The 20289-nt window shown below is 65.2% G+C and overlaps 3 protein-coding genes across 6 annotated transcripts; 2 read left to right on the top strand and 1 right to left on the bottom strand.

Annotated features, from left to right (window-relative positions):
• Window positions 1–12575: 12575 nt before the first annotated feature.
• Window positions 12576–14059, top strand: LOC311174176 (carbonyl reductase [NADPH] 2; the record flags this gene model as incomplete). The annotated part of the gene is made up of 8 exons (XM_084238370.1): window positions 12576–12627; window positions 12874–12971; window positions 13050–13204; window positions 13289–13331; window positions 13399–13498; window positions 13597–13661; window positions 13762–13879; window positions 13956–14059. The coding sequence occupies 8 exons, from the start codon at window positions 12576–12578 to the stop codon at window positions 14057–14059; spliced, it is 735 nt and encodes a 244-aa protein (XP_084094496.1).
• A 1464-nt stretch (window positions 14060–15523) lies between these two features.
• On the top strand, window positions 15524–17161 carry DCXR (dicarbonyl and L-xylulose reductase). Of its 4 annotated transcripts, XM_084238357.1 has the most exons (8): window positions 15524–15616; window positions 15699–15796; window positions 16091–16245; window positions 16320–16362; window positions 16432–16531; window positions 16603–16667; window positions 16737–16854; window positions 16938–17161. In XM_084238357.1, the coding sequence occupies exons 1-8, from the start codon at window positions 15565–15567 to the stop codon at window positions 17039–17041; spliced, it is 735 nt and encodes a 244-aa protein (XP_084094483.1). In that variant the 5' UTR covers window positions 15524–15564; the 3' UTR covers window positions 17042–17161. The 4 variants fall into 4 exon arrangements, 3 of the variants coding, with proteins under 3 accessions (XP_084094483.1, XP_084094482.1, XP_084094481.1); XM_084238356.1 differs by having other exon boundaries at window positions 15699–16245; XR_014617071.1 differs by lacking the exon at window positions 16603–16667 and having other exon boundaries at window positions 15699–16245; window positions 16691–16854; window positions 16938–16966.
• Window positions 17162–18139: 978 nt separating this feature from the next.
• Window positions 18140–19543, bottom strand: RAC3 (Rac family small GTPase 3; the record flags this gene model as incomplete). Its single annotated transcript, XM_084238371.1, has 6 exons — window positions 18140–18345; window positions 18422–18581; window positions 18879–18941; window positions 19010–19127; window positions 19228–19299; window positions 19509–19543. 6 exons carry the CDS (start codon window positions 19541–19543, stop codon window positions 18215–18217), a joined length of 579 nt encoding a protein of 192 aa, XP_084094497.1. The 3' UTR covers window positions 18140–18214.
• Between the last annotated feature and the right edge of the window lie 746 nt (window positions 19544–20289).

Raw genomic sequence — 20289 nt, 5'->3', positions numbered from 1 at the left:
GTGGATGGAGCCTCCTGGCTGGCCCAGCTCCCACAGCAGGGACCCCCAGGGGAGGCCCCTGGATGGGTGATGAGCCCTAAGAGTCCCAGGAGGGAGCGTGGGCCGGGGCGCCCTGGGCACTGCCCCCTGCATCCAGGAACCTGGAAGGCAGCATGGGCATGGGGGCCTGGCGACTGGGGGACGGGCCATCAGGCATCTGGGGTGCAATGGAGGTGACTGTGCGTGGACAGTTGGCGCTGACCAACGGACCGTGGGGCTGCTGGACACTGTGGAGAGCAGACCGGGCCTGGGTGTTGGCAGGACAATCCCAGCAGCAGTTGTGGGAGGACACAGGAAAGGGAGGGGCGCTCTGTCCTCTGTAGCGTGGGGGTCTGGGTCTCCCCCAGACACGTCCCATGCACTGGATGACTCGGTGTTGATGCCAAGACCAAGCCCCAGGCCCCGGCCCTGGTTTCAATCTTATGAACAGGCGCCCACTGATGAGCTTCTGGGGTCCCTCGTCCCCCAGCATTCCCGGGTGACCCGCTTTCTGTCCCGGGTGGGCTTGAGAGGCACCTCGGTGTTGCGTAGGGCAACACCACGCTGATAAAGAAAAGGGGGCCCGGGAGAAGCTCCTCACGCAGGATGCTGCTGACAAGCAAAATCTTGGCCTTTTATTGATGCAACATGGGTTGAAAGGGGGAGGAGCAGAGGAAAGGGACGGGGATTAAGGGGAAGGAGATTAAGGCCAGGGGAGGGACGCAGAAGAGCAGGATGGGGAGTCTGCCCCCAGCACCTCTTTCTGCTGGAGGACTCGGTTTCGTCATCGAGCCCACCCGGATCCGCAGCCCGGGCTTCCAGCTCGCCGACAAGGCGTCCACGCGTCAGCTTCTGGGGCCCCTGTCACACATCGTCCTCGGCCCGGGCGTTCCCGGTCGTACTGTGACGGGGGCAGCCCCGGTATGAAACGGGGGGCCTGACCGTGGGTCCTCACCCGCGCGCTTGAAGGGACTTAATGCCCCGCTGCAGGCGCACAGGGAAGGGGGAAGTGAGGAAATGAGAAAAATGGGAGACAAAGTCTTAAATGCGTCCTCCCCGAGCCGCCCACCTGGACTCCCAAGTGGCCGCGAGGGTGAAGCAGGAGGCGAGAGGCGAGGAGGGAGGGAGGGAGAGAGCGCGAGCCCCCCAAGGCCCACGGGTCTGGCTTTGTACCAACCCTGGCTGCTGAACCCCACCCTCAGGTCCCGGCCTCCTTCCCTGCGGTGGGGACGCCTCTGTCTCTCCCAGCGTCCTGAGGGCTTTGGCCTGGCGGGGCGGGGGCCCACAAGCCCGCATGGAGTGAGCGCAGGACGTCCTCTCCCCCCAGCAGCACCGGGCCCGGGCACAGCGCGTGCCGCGCGCCTTCCCAGCGCGCCCGCTTTGTGCTCTTGATGGATTTGAAAGGCGCCTTGCAGGGCTGGGCTCCTGCGCCGAACTGACCGGCCCTTCTGACCTGGCTTAGCGTTTCCAACTGTAGGTGACAAAGTGCTGGCCGGACGGGCCACTCAGGACCCACACCTCGGAGCGCTGGGCTCCTGGGACGGACCGACCCGGCGGGTCTGACCTGGACCCGGGACACAGGGCGGCGGGTGAATGGCTGCCGGGCAGCTGCTTCGGATGAGCAGCGCGCACGGCCCCCTTGGTATGGTAAAGAGCAAAGGCGGGAGGAGGGGTGTCGTTGGCACGCCACTGAGGAGAGCGGGCGTGCCCGCAGGCGGACGCCAGCAGGGCTGCACGGGCCGGGGGCAACGGGTGCCTCGGGGAGGCCGGGCCGGCGGGCTCGGGCGGGAGCGGGGCCGTGTCGCCGCGGCCACCTGGGCGCCAAGGCCGGAGGGAACGCTCGGTACGTGGGCGCTGGCACGGCGGGCCGCGGGCAGTGACGTCCAGGGGCACGGCCGCCAAGCGCTGTCGGGGAGAGCGGGGCGGCGGCTGCGGCCAGAGCCCGGGACAGCAGCACAGCGGCCACCTACAGGGCTCCCTGGAGCCGGCGGCCCCCGGCTTGGGAGAACTAGCAGAAAACAAACAAAAGAATGACCCCTGCCAGGCCAGATCCGGACGCTGGCGCCGAGGCCCGGCAGCGGCCACTTGGGGGCAGCCGCCAGCCGGCGTCATCGAGCGCGCCAATGTGGCATCTGCACGTCTTGTTGTAAGTGCGCAGCTGCCGCTGTTGCTGGGCTCTCAGGGCCAGGACACCGCGCGCAAGGCTCCCTGGGCGCACCTGAGCGCGCCTTCCCAGGAGGCGCGTATTCACAGGCACGGGAGCTCCACGGCAGGGACCCGGCAACCCACACGGGGCCTGCGGTGTCCGGAGGGCCTGCTGACCTTCCCCACGGCCGGGTGCGGCAGCCTCAAGGGCGAGTCCTGACCTGGGCTGCGGAGGACCGCGGAGGACCGCGGTTGACAGGACGGGGCCTCTTTCCTCTCTCTGACTCGTAAAGCTGGCATCGGGGCGCCGGGTCGCGAGTGGCTGGAGCTCTGCGCACTGCCTCTGCCGGAACCCAGGGTGGCCCGTGGGCGATAAATCAGAAACACACCTTCTCCCCCATGTTGTTTTTTTTTAAAGATCTACTTGTTTACGTATACAAGAGCTGGGGTGCAGGCCAGCGGTGCAGGGGGCGAGGGGACTCCCCAGAGGCAGAGTGGGGAGAACAGGTGGACCCACTGCAACCCACTGCTGAGGGGAGCAGCGGGGAGACGGCAGAGGTCTGCGGCACCCCGTGGGTCACCTCTCTGACCTGAGATCGAACTCGTGCTGCAGAGGCTGCGGACAGCTTCAGAGGTTGCGACTTAACCCCTGCACTCCCAGGGAGGCCCCCCCATCCCTCGTAGTAAAGGTTCCACAGGTCCCAGCCAAGTTGGTCCCCACAATGGGTGGGGATACAAGGTGAGGGCCCAGGGCTGGTTCTGCTGGGGTGAGATGCTGCTCCACTGCCCTGAGGCCAGAGTTACGTGTTGCTCAACAGCTGGTAGCTGGAGAAGCTGCAACCTAAGAAGTTAAAGGTAAATAAAGCTTTGTGTATTTGTTTCTATGGGGGCAAGTTACTCTCCAGACTCGCCCCTTTTTAAATCAACATTCAAATATAGTGTAAATACCCAATATTAAAGGCTCCAGGCACGCACACTTTAAACTAAACCATTAGGGGCCTCCCTGGGGGCCCTAGTCTCAGGCTGTCCCCATAGCCGTGGCCTGAGTCCATCCCCGGCCAGAGAGTGACCCCCAGGGCGCAGCAGACCCCCCCTGTCTCCCCGCTGCTCCCCTCGGCAGTGGTTTCTAGAGATTCCGCCTGTTCTGCTCCCCACTCTGTCTCTGGGGAGTCCTCTTGAGACACAGGGCAAGCTAGGGTTATTAGGCAGTTTCAGGGACAGCGCAGGAGGGGACCTCTGAAGAATGTAGGGAGGCTTCAGAGATAAGGACAACCAAGGGAATGTAACACATTCCACTGGGAAAAACAAACATGCCAGGACCAAGGACAACGCTATTGATTTCCTTCAGGTGGTTAAGGGAGGCGGAGATTGGAGACATGGAGAGTGGTTTAATTTATGGACAACTTAGAAGGGCGGCTGTTTAGCTTCAATGCAGGGAGGCCCATCCAGAGGACTGGGCCATAAAGGTAAAGATGCAACAAATGGGGAAAGAGAAAGCTGCTAGATAAGGAACGTGAAGATCCCCGCTCAGTAGCTAATTAAGTGAGACAGCCGAGAACTGACCCATCACAGAGAGACGGGTGGAGCTGTAGGATAATGGGGGGGAAAAGGTCTATATTCCCTGGGACACGACTCCACTTTGGCTTCCTCGCCCCTCCCAGGCCTGGTTCCCTGGCCTGGGAGTCCCGCTTTATTTCTGCTCTTTTTCTCCTCAATAAACTTTTTCTTTCTCTAAACAAACCTGCCTCTTCTCGCTTGCTGGCCTGAGCGTCTGCGAAGTTCCTGCCGCGGCTTCGTGAGACACCAGCCCGTGGGGGTCTCGTTGCTATAGGACAGGGAGAGGGGCAGCCCAAACCCCGCAAACCTGCCTATTCTACATGGGTTCTGCCATCCGCCGCATCCACACAAAACACAGGAGACTTTAATGGGAAGGAACTTTAATAAAACTAGGAAACAATACAGGTAAGGCAAAGAGTCTAGTTTCTAAGTGAAGCACCCAAAGTGACCCGTCCCCTCGCGGGTAAAAGTCCATCCAAATGGGATTGGCCCAGAGCAAGGCCCCAAAGCCTGCCACAAGTCTAAAGCACCTTCCAGTGGGGACCCACAGCAAAGGGTCAGAAACAACCAGACAAGCCCAGAAGGAAAAGAGCAAAATCAACATCAAGATAAAAGCTGCCATGGTCACCTCCCCACGGGTCTCACCCACATCTGTGTCACCCAGTCCACGACCAAAAGACAAGCGCAGTTTCTTCACGTGTCTCTAGGCTCCATGCGCCTCCTCCAGGTCTCCTGGCTCCATCCTGCTTCCTTCCTCATTCTCTTCTGCAGCTTCTCCTCTTCCTGCTCAGCTCCACCCTCCCTTGGGTGGGGCAGGGAACCTCCCCCTTTCCTGGGGACCACCCTGTTACAATCCCCCCTTTTAATTTTTATTCCACCATATCTATGGTGGCACAGATCTCAGGGTGTAGTCTTAGGAGACAGTCTTTTTTCAGGGTTCCAATGTGTGTAAGAGAAGAAACAATTAGTCAGCAGCATTGTCCATGAATGTCCAGTATGACAGTTTAATTACTTAAAAATAATCTGATGGAACTGTTGAGAGTAAAAAACTTTCCTACAAAGGACTAAATAGACCTGAAAATACACCTGACATTTACTAAGGTTTCTTTGACATAATACTGGAAATTTTTTATGCATTCTGTCCTGAATCCACGAAGTTTTTGTTTTGTTTTGTTTTGTTTTGAGTAACCAGGATCTGCAGAAAGGTTGTAATTTTTTTTTCCAGCAAAACTAACTTGTCACATTTTCTCTCCCCTTGATACCAACACAGCATACATAGTGGTAGTAATTTTTGCTACTTATCTTAGAGTCTGTTTTTGCATAACTTCCATAGGGATTTTGTCTGTTTTAACAAAAATTGGACGTGAGTTTGATTGTGTGGCTTTGTGTGGAGTTCTTCCAAAAGTTGAACAAGAGCTGAACCAAGAAGAGGAGAACCTGTTTGCCTTGTTTGTAGGGTTCCAGAGACCTCCACAGAAGGTGAGGAAGCTTGCCTCCATGGGCAGGACTGGACAACCCGGCCAACGAAAATGCCCTGGTGCCCTCGAGAAGAGGAAAGCCCAGGCGGAGTCTGATGAGACCAACTTTGTACCTGAAGCCTGCATCGACCGGATGCCAACGGTTCGCTCTGATCCTATATGGAGTATTTCAACAAAGCCAGCTAAAAATTGCTGTTGGTTGTTTCTGCCCTGTGATTTTATGCAAAAATGGGAAAAATGGTTTAAAGGTAGATTTAATTTGCAAACTTTTGCTATGCTGTTAAAGTTTGGGATCAAGGTTGAGAGAATTCGTTTTTGCATTAGTTGAACCATTTTAACATTTTTTCCCTGTGATTTTTTTTTTTTTTAAAGATTTATTTATTTATTCATACAAGCACTGGGTACAGTCAGAAGCGCGGGAGGGTGAGAGAATTCACCAGAGCCAGAGCGGAGAGCAGAACAGGCAGAGTGACGAAGTACACTGCTGAGGGGAGCAGCGGGCGGCAGGAGAGGTCTGCGTGCCATGTGGGACCCTAGCCCGGCGGCCGGGGATCGAACCGGTGCTGCTGAGGCCGTGTGCAGCTTCGCAGCCCAGCGCTCAACCGCTGCGCCACCAGGGGAGGCCCTTTTCCCTGTGATTTTGATATATTTGCTATCTTGTTTTAGCCAATGCTCCAAATTTTTTTTCTTTTGGCTTGGATAATGGACTATTTTTAAGTAATGAAACTGTCATACTGGACATTCATGGACACTGCTGCTGACTAATTGTTGCTTCTCTTGCACACATTGTGACCCTGAAAAAAGACTGTCTCCTAAGATTACACCATGAGATCTGTGCCACCATAGATATGGTGGAATAAAAATTAAAAGGGGGGATTGTAACAGGGTGGTCCCCAGGAAAGGGGGAGGTTCCCTGCCCCACCCAAGGGTGGGTGGAGCTGAGCAGGAAGAGGAGAAGCTGCAGAAGAGACTGAGGAAGGAAGGAGCAGGATGGAGCCAGGAGACCTGGAGGAGGCGCGTGGAGCCTAGAGACACGTGAAGAAACTGCGCTTGTCTTTTGGTCGTGGACTGGGTGACACAGATGTGGGTGAGACCCGTGGGGAGGTGACCATGGCAGCTTTTATCTTGATGTTGATTTTGCTCTTTTCCTTCCGGGCTTGTTTGGTTGTTTCTGACCCTTTGCTGTGGGTCCCCACTGGAAGGTGCTTTAGACTCGTGGCAGGCTTTGGGGCCTTGCTCTGGGCCGATCCCATATGGATGGACTTTTACCCACGAGGGGATGGGTCACTTTGGGTGCTTCACTTAGAAACTAGACTCTTTGCCTTTCCTGTATTGTTTCCTAGTTTTTATTAAAGTTCCTTCCCATTAAAGTCTCCTATGTTTTGTGTTGATGCGGCGGATGGCAGAACCCATGTAGAATAGGCAGGTTTGCGGGGTTTGGGCTGCCCCTCTCCCTGTCCTATAACATCGTGGCCGGGGCTCAGCGCTGCCCTGCAGCCTGGGATCCGTTCCTGGCTGGGAGACTAGGCCTGACAATTCCGGTATCACTGTCACCCCCGCACCTATGGCCTGCACCCCAATCCCTGTGTGCATAAATAAATAAAAAAAAAAATCTTTAAAAAATAAATAAAATAGGGCCTCCCCGGTGGCGCAGCGGTTGAGCGCTGGGTTGCGAAGCTGCCCGCGGCCTCTGCAGTGCCAGTTCGATCCCCGGCTGCTCCCCGGCCACCGGAGGAGGGTCCCGCAGGGCGCGCAGACCTCTCCTGCTGCCCGCTGCTCCCCTCAGCAGTGTCCTTCGGTCCGTCTGCCTGCTCTGCTCCCCGCTCTGGCTCTGGTGAATTCTCTCACCCTCCCGCGCTTCTGACTGTGCCCCGTGCTTGGATGTATAAATCAATCAATCAATAAATCTTTAAAAAAAAAAAAAAGTAGTTATTTTATTTTATTTAAGAATTTATTTATTTACACATACAGGTGAAACCATCCAATATTTTTCTTCCCTCCAATCATGAAACATGTTTCTGTGAGTGGCTCAAAATCTGCTGGGGGCCACAGCCCCGCTTTTAGGCCCAGGCTGCACCCACGGGGTGGGGGTGGGGGCTGGAGCTGCTGAGTCATGGCCTGGCCTCTGGGCTCAGACACCTCCTCGTGTGGGCTGAAGAGCTGAATTCCACACATTCCATGAGCGGGGATGGGAGAGGGGGATTGTCTCTGTCTCTGCAAGGGACTTCCTACTCTGCCCAAGCTTTTCTTTCTTTCTTTATTTTAAAGATTTATTTATTCATGCATACAAGAACTGGGGTGCAGGCTAGAGGTGCGGGGGTGAGAGGACTCCCCAGAGACAGAGCGGGGAGCAGCACAGGCGGATCCACTGAGACACCCGGCCGAGGGGAGCAGCGGGGAGACAGGAGGGGTCTGCTGCGCCCTGGGGGTAGCTCCCTGGCCGGGAGAGCTGCAGAGGCTGCCACAGCTTCACAGGGCTGTGCTCAACCCCCTGCGCCCCCAGGGAGGCCTGTCCAAGGTCTGACATTTAAGATTCCTTCTTGAGGAGCCGGGACAGCTTGCCTGCTGGTAAGAACTGAGTGAGCTCCCAACAGGACCCCCATGGGACCCCCCATGGGACACCCCCCTCCATGGGACCCCTTTCGGAAGAGCTCCAGGTTGCCCTTCCTCACCGCCGGGCGTGACAGGGCTGCCCGTGCTTCTGAGAGAAAGGAGAGGCAGGACCCAGGCCCCTTCTTGCCGCCTCGTCGCAGGCGCGGGGTCTGTGACGCCTCCAGCCGGGCTTCAGAGGACTCGGATTCCCGTCTCTGGGCTTGGAAAGTGGGGCGCGGGGTCCCTGCTCGGCCGCCCTTCCTGGGTGACCCGCTTTCTGCCCTGGGTGGGTTTGAAAGGCACCTCGGAGCGCTGGGCTCCTGGGACAGACTGACCTGGAGGTTCTGACCGGGTCCCCCGGGTCCCGGGACACAGAACCCCGGGGACAAAATGGCAGCCGGGCAGGCCCTCGGGTGAGCAGCCCGCAGGTGAGCAGGTGACGCCCCGCGCTCAGTCCAGGGGTGCCCTGGAGGGACAAGGCAGGGGCCGGGAGGGGCCGGGAGGGCCCCGGGCTCGGACTCGGAGGGGGAGGCGTCTGGCGGGCGGTGCCAGGCCCCCGGCCTGAGACGCCCGCGGTTCGGCCTCCGTCCTCCTTGGAAGCCCATGGCTGGGCCGGGGCGCGCACCCCGCAAGGGGCCCCGGCGGCTGAGGAAGGGAAGCCGCCAGGGCTGGGCGCTCACAGGGCCGAGGGCCGAGGTGGGCCTGCGGGAGGGGCGGAGAGCGGGCCGGCCGGTGGGGGAATGATGGGGCCCCTGAGGGAGAAATCAAACATCGCACAAAGATGGAAGAAGATCTAGAATTGCTGCACCTCCCCCTGCAGTGACACAAAACATAGGAGACTTTAATGGGAAGGAACTTTAATAAAACTAGGAAACAATACAGGTAAGGCAAAGAGTCTAGTTTCTAAGTGAAGCACCCAAAGTGACCCGTCCCCTCGTGGGTAAAAGTCCATCCATATGGGATCGGCCCAGAGCAAGGCCCCAAGGCCTGCCACAAGTCTAAAGCACCTTCCAGTGGGGACCCACAGAAAAGGGTCACAAACAACCGGACAAGCCTGGAAGGAAAAGAGCAAAATCAACATCAAGATAAAAGCTGCCATGGTCACCTCCCCACGGGTCTCACCCACGTCTGTGTCACCCAGTCTACGACCAAAAGACAAGCGCAGTTTCTTCACGTGTCTCTAGGCTCCACGCGCCTCCTCCAGGTCTCCTGGCTCCATCCTGCTTCCTTCCTCAGTCTCTTCTCCAGCTTCTCCTCTCCCTGCTCAGCTCCACCCTCGCTTGGGTGGGGCAGGGAACCTCCCCCTTTCCTGGGGACCACCCTGTTACAATTTCTTTCGCTGACTCCCTGACCACCCTGCGCAGTCTCTCAACCCCGACTCGGCCTCATTGTCCACTGCTGTGCTGGTCTGCGGCATAGAATAATTCATTAATCAATTTTTTTAAAAGGTGGGCCTCCCCGGGGGCACGAGGCAGCCTCTGTGGATGAGTCCATCGCGGCCAGGGAGTGACCCCCAGGGCAGCAGCCCTCCCGTCTCCCCGCTGCTCCCCTCAGCCGTGGAATTCAGTGGCTCCGCCTGCTGTGCTCCCCACTCTGTCTCTGGGGAGTCCTCTCACTGCCGCGGACCAGCACAGCAGTAGACGATGAGGCCACCTCAGGGTTGAGAGAAGCGCGCAGGGTGGTCAGGGCGTCCGGTGAAAGAAATGACAAACAGACACACTTCAAGAGTGAAAATCTGAGTGTAATTTTCTTTGAGTTTGTGACCAGTATATGTATGTTTTCCAAAAGCACAGGGGCAATGAATATCAATGAAATCAGCTTGCTCATGGGCTCAGCCTATCACCATCAGGGAGGTGATCTACATAACAAGCAATGACCATTATAGAAGAAAGAAGGAAGTTTAGAAAGACAAATAAGGGATTAAAGTTTGTAGTTCTAGGAAGAGGGATAAGATTTTTAGCATTCTTGTAGTGGTTCCTGGTGGTCGTTATCTTTTGATAAGCTTCTGTCTTTTCAGGGAACTTCCGCTGCGCTTCCTCTGCTTCAGGGTGTTATGCTGTTCTCCCCCTGCGCGCTGGTTGCCCAGCCGGACCTAGGGACCTTGGCGAAAGCCATTCCTAAAGGTCACTGCAGGGGGAGGTGCAGCAGGTATGTAGGGTTTTGCTGTTCTCCCCCTGCGCGCTGGTGCCCAGCCGGACCTAGGGACGGTTAGCCCTAAAGGTCACTGCAGGGGGAGGTGCAGCAGGTCCCCCTTTGTTTTTAGAAGGGAGCTGGAAGGCGTACATATCTCGTTGAAGACGATGAATGGACCTGTGAAGTAAGCGGACACAGAGGGGAAGGAGTAAACAAAGGAGCAGGACGAGTAGGGAAAGAACAATAAAGGAGAGAACGAGATGATCCAGTGAGTAGGAGTCAAAGATTGGAGAGTGGAAGCTAGAGAATGAGCAAAGGAGGAGAGTGAAGTGTGCAGATGAGACTTGCATGGCAGTATTATCATACCAAGGCATATCATGTAAATCAACAGGTAACATAACATAGGAGGGTCTTTTGAGCAAGACCACCACAGGATATAGACGAGCAAGAGAGGGGGTAATACAATTAGTAACCATGCAACTGGAACAATGAATGGAGTAAGAAGTCCCACGCGATTGCTGCCCAGAAGTACAGCGAAGGGGTATCCAACATAGGCACGCACTGGGATCTTAGCGGTGTCCTGTCCAGGTTGTTTGAATTGTACATCACTGCAGGGGGAGGTGCAGCATGTCACCCCGCACCTCTGGTCTGCACCCCAGCTCAGTATGCATAAATAAAATAATTTTTTTTTTTTTTTGGGTGGGACCCTCGCCGGCGGCCGGGAAACCAACAGGCGCTGCAGAGGCTGCGGGCAGCCCAGCGCTCAACCGCTGCGCCCCCAGGGGAGGCCCAAATAAAATAAATCTTAAAAAAAAAAAAAAAAGAACACTGCGGGGGGTGGGGGGGCCTGGCTGCCCCAGCCAGGTAAGATGCTGGCAAGCAGCTAAGAAAAAGGGCCTCAGGCCGTGGGGCTGAAGATGAGTCTGCACCCTACAGCATCCCTTTGTTTTTTGTTCTTCGTCATAAAAAGAGGAAAAACCTCTCAGAAAATACCTTGGGCAATAAAATACAGGTATCAGAGCAGTCTAAGCACGCGGCACGGAGAACCACCTGCTTGGCAACGACACGCGGCGCATCCGGCCTGCCCGGCACTGGGAAGAGGTCGCCGCGCGCGAGCACACCCGCCCCGCGGCCCGGCCCGCCACGGCAGGAAGCCCGGCTGTGGCTTTTTTAGAAGTTTCTTAGGAAAGTTTTTAAGTGAAGTGAACTGTGTTGAGGAGTTTCTTGGTGGCAAACCCTGCTGGCCGACAACCCGAAGGCAGCTGGGCTCGGGCGGAGGCGGCGCGGAGGACAGAGGCGTCTTCGGGTGCGCGGGCTCAGCCGACGGGTGCGCCGTGGCCGCCGCTGTGCTGGGCCGTGTCTAGCTGAGAGAACGGCTGTTGGTGCAAGGCTCGGTGTCTTGGTTGTGAACCTTGAAGGTCGCCGCCTCGCTGAGAGCGCGGAGCCGCCACGGCCGGGAGGAGGAACGCGCTGACTGTTGCAGCGGCGCGGCCACGGGATGACGTGATCGCGCCGCTCGCCCTGCTGTGGAGAGACCCGCCGAGGCCCTCGGAGAGAGACACCCACCCAAGACATTGCGTGTCCGCCTCGTGCCTCAGTGGCGCCGACGCCGCCCCATCCTTCAGGACCCCCTGACACCCAGATTGCCGAGGCCGGTCTTCGGCAGAGCACCCCAAGGACGTCCGGGGGGAAAGAGGTGGGTGGGTGGAGGCTGCGCCATGCGTCCTGTCCCCGGCCCAGGGCGGGGTCCCACGGGGTCCTCCAGAGTCCAGGCACCTCTGAGGTGCCTGGAACCCCCTTCCTATAGGAACCCCCTTCCTGAGGCCTGGCCAGGGGACCCGCGGCCCCATCGGGGTTGAGGGGCTGCCCCGCTCCTCTCGCCCACACAGGGACACGGCTCTTGAGTCCTGCCGCCAAGACCAAGGGTACTGGGGACACCCCGGGCTCTCTCGCAGTGGACGTGATGTCAGAACCCGCTGCCCACGGCCCCAGGTGCACCCCCAGAGCAGGCACAGCTGTGCGCCCTCCACGCCCGGGCCCGGGGATGGCGGTGCGCCTGCGCGGAGCCACACCTGCGGCAGGTTGCTTTAGTGCAGGTGGGGAAGCCTCGGAGGCCAGAGGGGCCCCGGACTGAGGCCCGGCGAGGCCCAGGGGGCCGGGCAGCCTCTCACTTCCTGGACCAGGACCGGGGGCGCTAGTCCCGAGCCTGCGGGCCAGCTGCAGGCCAGCCTGTGTGCCCGCCGCAGCCCGCGGAGCCCGGTGCAGGGCAGCCCCTGCGTGCAAGGGAGCTGTCGGCCAGAGCGCCGCTGCCCGGCCCCTCGGGCGAGCCCCCAAATGAGGCGGAACGTGGTTTCTCCAGGGGAAACCACAGAGGGGACCGCTCTGTCCCCATAAGAAGAAAACCCTGATGTCCCACACCCGCCTGCGCTGCCACAGCAGGGGTGTCCATCTCTCCAAACCCAGGCCGGCGCTTCCGCGGGCACCTTTGGGTGAGGGCAGTGCCGCCTGGAGCAGGTTTCTGGGAAGGAGGAAGTAGGAGCTGCTCCTGCCACCATGGGGGGGGGGCTCCCCCCTCCGCCACACCCCTGGCCTTCCCTGGCCAGGCCTACAAAACCCCGTGCGCGCCCTGCCTGCCGGAGGAGGAGCCGCACCATGCAGCTGAACTTCAGCGGCCTGCGGGCCCTGGTGACCGGGGCAGGCAAAGGTGGGTGTGTGGGGGGCGGAGGCGGGCTGCAGCTCTGTGGACGGGGCACTAGCCCCTGCCTGGCCGCCACCAGACCACCCTCCCTTAGGCTGCCCCAGACTCAGGCCAGGCTGACGGGCAGGGTCCAGTCAAGGCCGGGAGGAAGGAGTGTGGGGGACCCCGAGCCCGGGCTCAGGCCCCTGGCCAGCCGGCACCCCAGAAGCACCCCAGCCCCGTTGGGCCACACCTGCCCGGTGCCGCCCACAGGGATTGGCCGGGAGACCGTGAAGGCGCTGCAAGCCTCGGGAGCCAGGGTGGTGGCCGCCACCCGCACCAGCGCCGACCTGGTCAGCCTCTCCCAAGAGGTGAGGCTGCCCACCCCACGCCTGCGCCCCAGCCCTCAGGGCCTGTGGCGTGTCCATCACCGCCCGGGCCTCCCGCAGTGCCCGGGCGTGGAGCCCATCTGCGTGGACCTGGGCGACTGGGAGGCCACGGAGCGGGCGCTGGGCGGCGTGGGCCCCGTGGACCTGCTGGTGAACAACGCGGCCGTGGCGCTGCTGCAGCCCTTCCTGGAGGTCACCAAGGAGGCCTTCGACAGGTGGGCGGCGGGGGGGCAGGTGCAGCTGGACAGGGGTAAGGGCCTGGAGCCGGGGTGACCGGGCCCACCCACTGTCTGCCCCAGGTCATTCAGTGTGAACGTGCGTTCTGCCTTCCAGGTGTCTCAGGTGAGCCGGGGAGGGGGCTCGGGGTCAGCCTGGGGGTGGTGGGACCACGCACCCCCTTGGCTTCTAGATCGTGGCCCGCAGCATGGTGGACCGCGGGGTGCCGGGCTCCATCGTCAACGTGTCCAGCATGGTGTCCCACGTGCCCTTCCCCAGCCTCAGCGTCTACAGTGAGTCCTTCTGTCTGGCCCTCGCCCGTTCCCCGCGCAGCCGGGCCCCCAGGCCGGGCAGTGCCCAGAGGAGGTCCTCAGTGCTGCCCTCCCCACAGGCTCCACCAAGGGCGCCATGACCATGCTGACCAAAGCCATGGCCCTGGAGCTGGGGCCGCACAAGGTGGGGCGTGTGAGGGGCAGCGGGGGCAGGGGCAGCCCAGAGGCGGACCCAGCGGGCGCGGGAGGTCGGGGCTGAGGCCGCCTCTCGCCTCTTGGCCCAGATTCGGGTGAATTCTGTGCACCCCACAGTGGTGCTGACGGCCATGGGGAAGCGCGTCACGGCGGACGAGGAGATCACCCGGAAGCTGAAGGAGCGCCACCCGCTGCGCAAGTTTGCTGGTCAGCGCGGCTCGGGGAGGGTGGGCGCGGGGGGGCCCGCGGGCCGCTGCCTCTGACGCCCCCTTCGCCGCCGCAGAGGTGGAGGACGTGGTCAACAGCATCCTCTTCCTGCTCAGCGACTGCAGCGCCTCCACGACCGGCTCGGGCGTCATGGTGGACAGCGGCTACCTGGCCTCCTAGGCCGTGCCCCAGCGGCCTGGTCTTACCCCCCCATCCAGAGCCCCCCCACACTTGAAGCCTGTGGCCCGCGGGGGCCCTGTCTAATAAAAGGAGGTGTTCTCCCGGAACAGTGCCCGCGAGGCTCCAGGGCGCGGCGGGGCGGGGAGGGGGCGCTGGGGTCACGTTTCTCTAGTCTGGGCGCCCCGCCACCTCCCTAGCAGCCGAGGCCCTGAGGCTCCCCCGCCCAGACTCTCCCCAGGACAGCCACGTGGGGGGCACCGCGGCCCTGCATCGGGCACGCCTGGGGGTCAGGCGGGGGGGGGTGGAGGGGGTGCAGGGCACGTGGCAGGCCTGGGCCAGGGTGGGTAGGGGCCGCCCTAGCTGAGTCCCGGCTGGGGGGCGGGCTCGCCCTCCCTAGGCATCCAACCCTGGCCCCCACACCTCCTCCACAAGACCACCGGGAGGGGACTGCGCCCTGGGGAAGGGGCCACAGCCCAGCGCTGCCCAGCCCCTGCGGAAGCCCACCTCAGCCCAGGCCGGGCAGCGCGGGCACCCGGGCTCCCCTGGGGCACTGCGATGTGAGGCCGAGGGGGCCAGTCAGCCCTGCTGGTGCGGTGGCCGCCCCGAGCAAGGGGGCTGGGAGCAAGGGCCACTGCAGCCGGACGGGGGAACCTGGTGGGGTGGGGTGGAGGGGGTTGGGGCACTCTGGCCGGTCAGCAGGGCCCCCCAGAGCCAGCGCCCACTGCCCTGGTCAGTCCAGCCGGCCCCCCCAGGCTCACGGGTCAGGGAGGACAGGACAACCTCCTGGGGCCAGCGGAGCCACCAAAGCGCTGCGGGAGGACAGGCTGGGGGGTCTGCGCGGAGTGGGGCTCGGCTGCGGGCGCCAGCGGTGGGCTGAGCCACAGAGGCCCCGGCGCAGGGAGGCCTCCCTGCCTCCTGCTGTGGCCCGGGCCGCCCTCCCCGGCAGCCTGGCCGCCTCTCTGGGCCCAAAGTCCAGGGACCCGGCGGCAACCCCCTGGACCTGCTGCTGGCCACCCGGCGGTGGGGCTGTGGGTCCCACATTCGCCCACCCGACCCCCTGCAACGCTGGAACCTGCCCCTCTGGGCGACCCCCCGCCCCCGCCCCCCACCCCGTCCCTGCTGGTGTTTCAAGGGCGGTGGCCCGAGGGCAGCCGGGGTCGCTGGGGTCCAACGCGCCCTGGGCGGCCTGACGAGGCCCTGGGGCGCAGCCCCGTGCCCCGCGGGTGGGGGCCGCTCGCGGGCAAGGCGGGAAAGGGCCGCGGTCCCGGCCGAGGCCCCTCCCGGGCCGGAGCGAGGAGGGTCGGCCGAGCGCTCGGCTGCCCGCGGGCGCCCGCGGTCCCTCCCGGCGGCCGCCCCGCCCCGCCCCGCCCCGGCCGCGCCCGCGCCCCGGCCAATCGCCCCGCGCCGGGTCCCGCCCCGGCCGGCCCCGCCCCGGCCGCCCCCGCGCCCTCCCGGGCCCCGCGCCGCGCGCGCAGTCGGGCCCGCCGCGAGCAGCCGGACGCGCCATGGAGCTGGGGCTCGCGGGCCGCCGCGCGCTGGTCACCGGGGCGGGCAAAGGTGGGGCGGCCGCGGGGCGGGGCGCGCGGGGCCGAGCCCGGGCGGGGGCGCCGCACTGAGCCCCGCGCCCCGCGCCCCGCAGGCATCGGGCGCTGCGCGGTGCGGGCGCTGCACGCGGCGGGGGCGCAGGTGGTGGCCGTGAGCCGGACGCGCGCCGACCTGGACGCGCTGGTCCTCGAGGTAACCCGGGCCCCCCGCACCCCTCCCGGGCGCAGCCCCCGCCGGCGGCCCCCGACGCCCTCTGGGCTTGGAAGGAGGGGGGGGCGGGGGGCCTCGCAGCCCGCGGGCGCCGGCGCCGCAGGAAGTGGACGGGGAGGCGGCCCGACTCCGCCCGCCCAGCCCGGCTTGGCCCGACGCCCGGGCGCTGCGGCCCTCCCGGCCGCTGCCCTCCCCGCCCCGCCGGCTCCCCACGGCGGCAGAGGCCGGCGTGCCCTTCGGTGGGCGGGCGCCCTGCTAGCTGCCCCACCCCTGCAGTGCCCGGGCGTGGAGCCCATCTGCGTGGACCTGGGCGACTGGGAGGCCACGGAGCGGGCGCTGGGCGGCGTGGGCCCCGTGGACCTGCTGGTGAACAACGCGGCCGTGGCGCTGCTGCAGCCCTTCCTGGAGGTCACCAAGGAGGCCTTCGACTCGTGAGTGGGGCAGGGAGGGCGGGGAGCCCTGCGCAGCACCCAGGCCCAGCCCAGCACCTGTCCGTCCATCTCAGGTCCTTTGAGGTGAACCTGCGAGCCGTCATCCAGGTGTCCCAGGTGAGCTGGGGTCCCGGGTGAGGCCCTTTGGGTCACAGGCCCCCACCTCATGCTCACTCTGCCCTGCAGATCGTGGCCCGGGGCCTGATCGCCCGGGGTGCCCCCGGTGCCATCGTGAATGTCTCCAGCCAGGCCTCGCAGCGCGCGCTGACCAACCACAGCGTCTACTGTGAGTGGCCCCGGCCGTGCCCGCCCACGCCCCAGCTGCCCCCCTCAGGCTCACGCCCCGGTCCCCCTCAGGCTCCTCCAAGGGCGGCCTGGACATGCTCACCAAGGTGATGGCGCTGGAACTCGGGCCGCACAAGGTAAGACGCGGCCACCCCCCCAGCCCCAGCCGGCGCCCGCCACCACGCCCAGCCTGTCCCTGTGCGCAGATCCGCGTGAACGCCGTCAACCCCACCGTGGTCATGACTCCCATGGGCCAGGCCAACTGGAGCCACCCCCAGAAGGCCAAGTGCATGCTGGACCGCATCCCGCTGGGCAGGTTTGCAGGTGAGTGGGGAGCCTGCGGGCGGGGTGGGGCCAGATGGAGACGGGGCAGTAGCGCCTTCATCCGCGCCTGCCCCGCCCGCCAGAGATGGAGAACGTGGTGGACACCATCCTGTTCCTGCTCAGTGACCGGAGCAGCATGACCACGGGCTCCACAGTGCCAGTGGACGGGGGCTTCCTGGCCACCTGAGTCCCTGCCCCCCACGCCAAGCCTGTCCTCGCTCCCCTAATAAACATGGTTCTCTTGTGCATCGATTCCAAAGCTGCCAGGAAGTGGCCGGGGACATGGGGTGCAGGCGCCGTCCAAGGGGGAGGCCTGGTTTGGCTCACGTCCAGCTGGCAGCTCCGGCCAGGGGGCTGCAGGGCCTGGCAGAGGACCAGCTCCCAGGGGGGCTGGTGGCGGGACCCAGCGGCTCTCACTCTGTCCAGCAGCCTCCGTTTTGAAAGGCTCTGTGTGCAGTTCTGGCGTGGGGCTGGTGGGCAGCCCCTGACCTCCACCAGACCCAGGGGGACGCGGGGCGTGCGGAAGGCATGAGGCTGTGGGTGGCCGAGGGTCCGGCTCGCTGCATCAGACCTGTGCTTGTCGGCCGCACAAGCAGTCGCCACCGAGCCCCCAGCCCCTCAGGCTGCAGCCTGGGCAGCACCGTCCAGCGTGGTCAGAGCGGCGGGGGTGCTTGTCCGTGCGGCCCCACCCCACAACGTGACTTCACTGGATGGCCGGGGCGGCTCGGGGAGCACCCGCTGCAGGCCGGGCCGTGGCTCTGGGCCCCCCAGCAGCTGACCCGCTTCCCCCACCAGCTGTGCCAGGTGGCACTGACCTTGCTGGCCCCACCAAGCCTGGCCTCCCAACCCCTCTCCCTGGGCCCAGAAGCCCCCTCTTGCTGATGTCTCCAAAGCTGGGCCACCTAGGCCCTGGCAGGTGGGGGAGGGCAGGGCCAGACCCCGCCTCCAGAGGCCCCGACCGTTGGGCGGGCACCCAGCACGTGTTCCCACAATGCGCTGGGTGGGCTCAGCGCGCTGCTGCAAGCCCCAGTTGCCCAGGATGGGGTCAGGCTGGGCCGCCCTCCTCGGGGCAGGGTTTAGGTCCCCCCCCCCGCCCCCGTGCGCATGGGCGTGCGCGTGGGCATGGATGAGCCAGGAGGAGACCTTGGCGGAGGAAGTTTATTGTACAAAACAAGAGGGGCCCCCTCAGGGAGGCCCAGCTGGGGGCTGCCCTGGGCTGGCCCCCGTGGCCTGAGGGAGACCCTGCTCCCCCTGGCCTCCCACGGGGTGGGACAAGAGGCCACAGACAGGACCCCCAACCCCAGAACCCCAGAGCCCCATGCTCCCTCCTCGGGCGCCCCAGGCGGCGGCGGCCTCTCCCCTAGAAGACGGTGCACTTCTTGCCCGGCTTCCTCACGGGCGGTGGGCAGAGCACGGCCCGGATGGCCTCGTCGAACACCGTCTTGAGGCCCCGCTGAGTCAGGGCCGAGCACTCCAGGTACTTGACGGAGCCTGGGGAGGCAGGGGGCGAGGTCAGAGGTGGGGGCTGCGCTGCTAGGGCGGGAGTGCCCCCTGCGCCCCCACGCACCGATCTCCCGGGCCATGGCCAGCCCCTGGGGGTAGGTGATGGGGGCCAGCTTCTTGTCCCGCAGCCGCTCGATGGTGTCCTTGTCGTCGCGGAGGTCCAGCTTGGTGCCCACCAGGAGGATGGGCGTGTGCGGGCAGTGGTGCCGCACCTCTGGGTACCACTGTGGGGACAGGCTGGCTCTTGGGGTGGCCGGTGGGGACTGGGGGCCGCTCCCTGAGCCCGCCCGGCACGGGGCTCCCCGCACACCGTCCTGAGGCTGCCCCCCCCCCCCCCCCCCCCCGCAGGGACAGGCCAGGCACCAAGACACCCATGGGGTCTGCCGAAGGGCTCCAGGGGCCTTGGGTCGGCGCCAACGGGCCGGCCCTCGGCAAGCCCTGGCACCCCAGACAGGACAGGCTGGGGGGGCTCGGGCGCGGCCTCCACCCCCGGCCAGCCCGCGGGGACAGCACCCTCCTACCTTGGCGCGGACGTTCTCAAAGGAGGCGGGGCTCACCAGGGAGAAGCAGATCAGGAAGACGTCCTGGGGAGGGGCGCGCGTCAGGGGCGCGGGGCGGCCCGGCCCCCCGCCCCCCGGCCGCCCGCACCTACGGTTTGGGGGTAAGACAAGGGGCGCAGGCGGTCGTAGTCCTCCTGCCCGGCGGTGTCCCAGAGCCCCAGGTTGACCGGCTTCCCGTCCACCATCACGTTGGCGGAGTAGTTGTCGAACCTGCGGGCAGGGCGGGTTGGCGGGGCCGGGCCGGGCCGGGCCGGGCGGACCCCCGCGCGCCCCGGCCGCCCCCCGCGCGCCCCGGCCGCCGCGCGCTCACACGGTGGGGATGTACTCGCCGGGGAAGGCGTTGGTCGTGTAGCTGATGAGCAGGCAGGTCTTGCCCACGGCGCTGCGGGCAGACAGCGCGCCCGTTGCTGCGGCCCGGCCCGGCCCGGCCCGCGCCCCGCGCCCCGCGCCCCGGCCGCCGGCGCAGGACCGAGCCCGGGCGGGGGGGCCGGACCCCGCGGGGCGGCGGCGGCGGCAGGTGGGCCCGGGCCGGAGCCGGGGCCGCGCCCCCGCCCCCGCCCCCGCCCCCCGGCCCCCGGGGCGCGCACTCACCCGTCGCCGACCACCACGCACTTGATGGCCTGCATGGGCGCGGCCGGGCGGCGCGGCCGCCAGCGAGCTGCGGAGAAATGCCCGCGCCCCGGCCGCGCCGAGCCGCGCCGAGCCGCGCCGGAGACCGCCGAGCGCCGCCGAGCCCGCGCGGAGACGGCCGAGCGCCGCGGGGCGGGGGGCGCGCCCGCCCCCCGCGCGCCCGCCCCTCCGGGAGCCGGCGGCGCCCCGCGCGGGGGGGCTCCGGCCGGCGGGCGCCCTAGGGCGGCGGGCGGGGAGGGGGCGCGCCCCGCCCGGCCGCCCCGCCCCCAGGCCCCCCGCCGGCCCGGAGGTCCCGCCCCCCGGCAGCCCCGCCCCGCCCCCCGGCGCGCGCCCCCCCCGCCCGGCGGTCCCGCCCCCCGCCCGGCCGCCCCGCCCCCGGCCCGCGCCCCCCACCCCGCCCGGCGGTCCCGCCCCCCGCCCCCCGGCGCGCGCCCCCAGCGCCGGCGGAGAGCGGGCGGGGAGGGGGCGCGCCCCGCCCGGCCGCCCCGCCCCCGCGGCCCGCGCCCCCCGCCCCGGCCGCGCCCCCCGCCCCGCCCCCGGCCCGAGCCCCCCCCCGCCGGCCCGGCGGTCCCGCCCCCGGCAGCCCCGCCCCCGCGGCCCCGCCCCGCCCCCCGGCGCGCGCCCCCCCCCCGCCCGGCGGTCCCGCCCCCCGCCCCCCGGCGCGCGCCCCCAGCGCCGGCGGAGAGAGGCGCGAGCGCAGCGCGTGTACAGGTGCAAAGCGTGTATTTGACGCGGCCGCGAG

The sequence above is a fragment of the Talpa europaea genome (genome assembly GCF_964194135.1).
Source record: "Talpa europaea genome assembly, chromosome: 7".
In the NCBI taxonomy this organism is placed as follows: Eukaryota; Metazoa; Chordata; class Mammalia; order Eulipotyphla; family Talpidae; genus Talpa; species Talpa europaea.
This window is presented reverse-complemented; position numbering and strand designations above follow the sequence as displayed.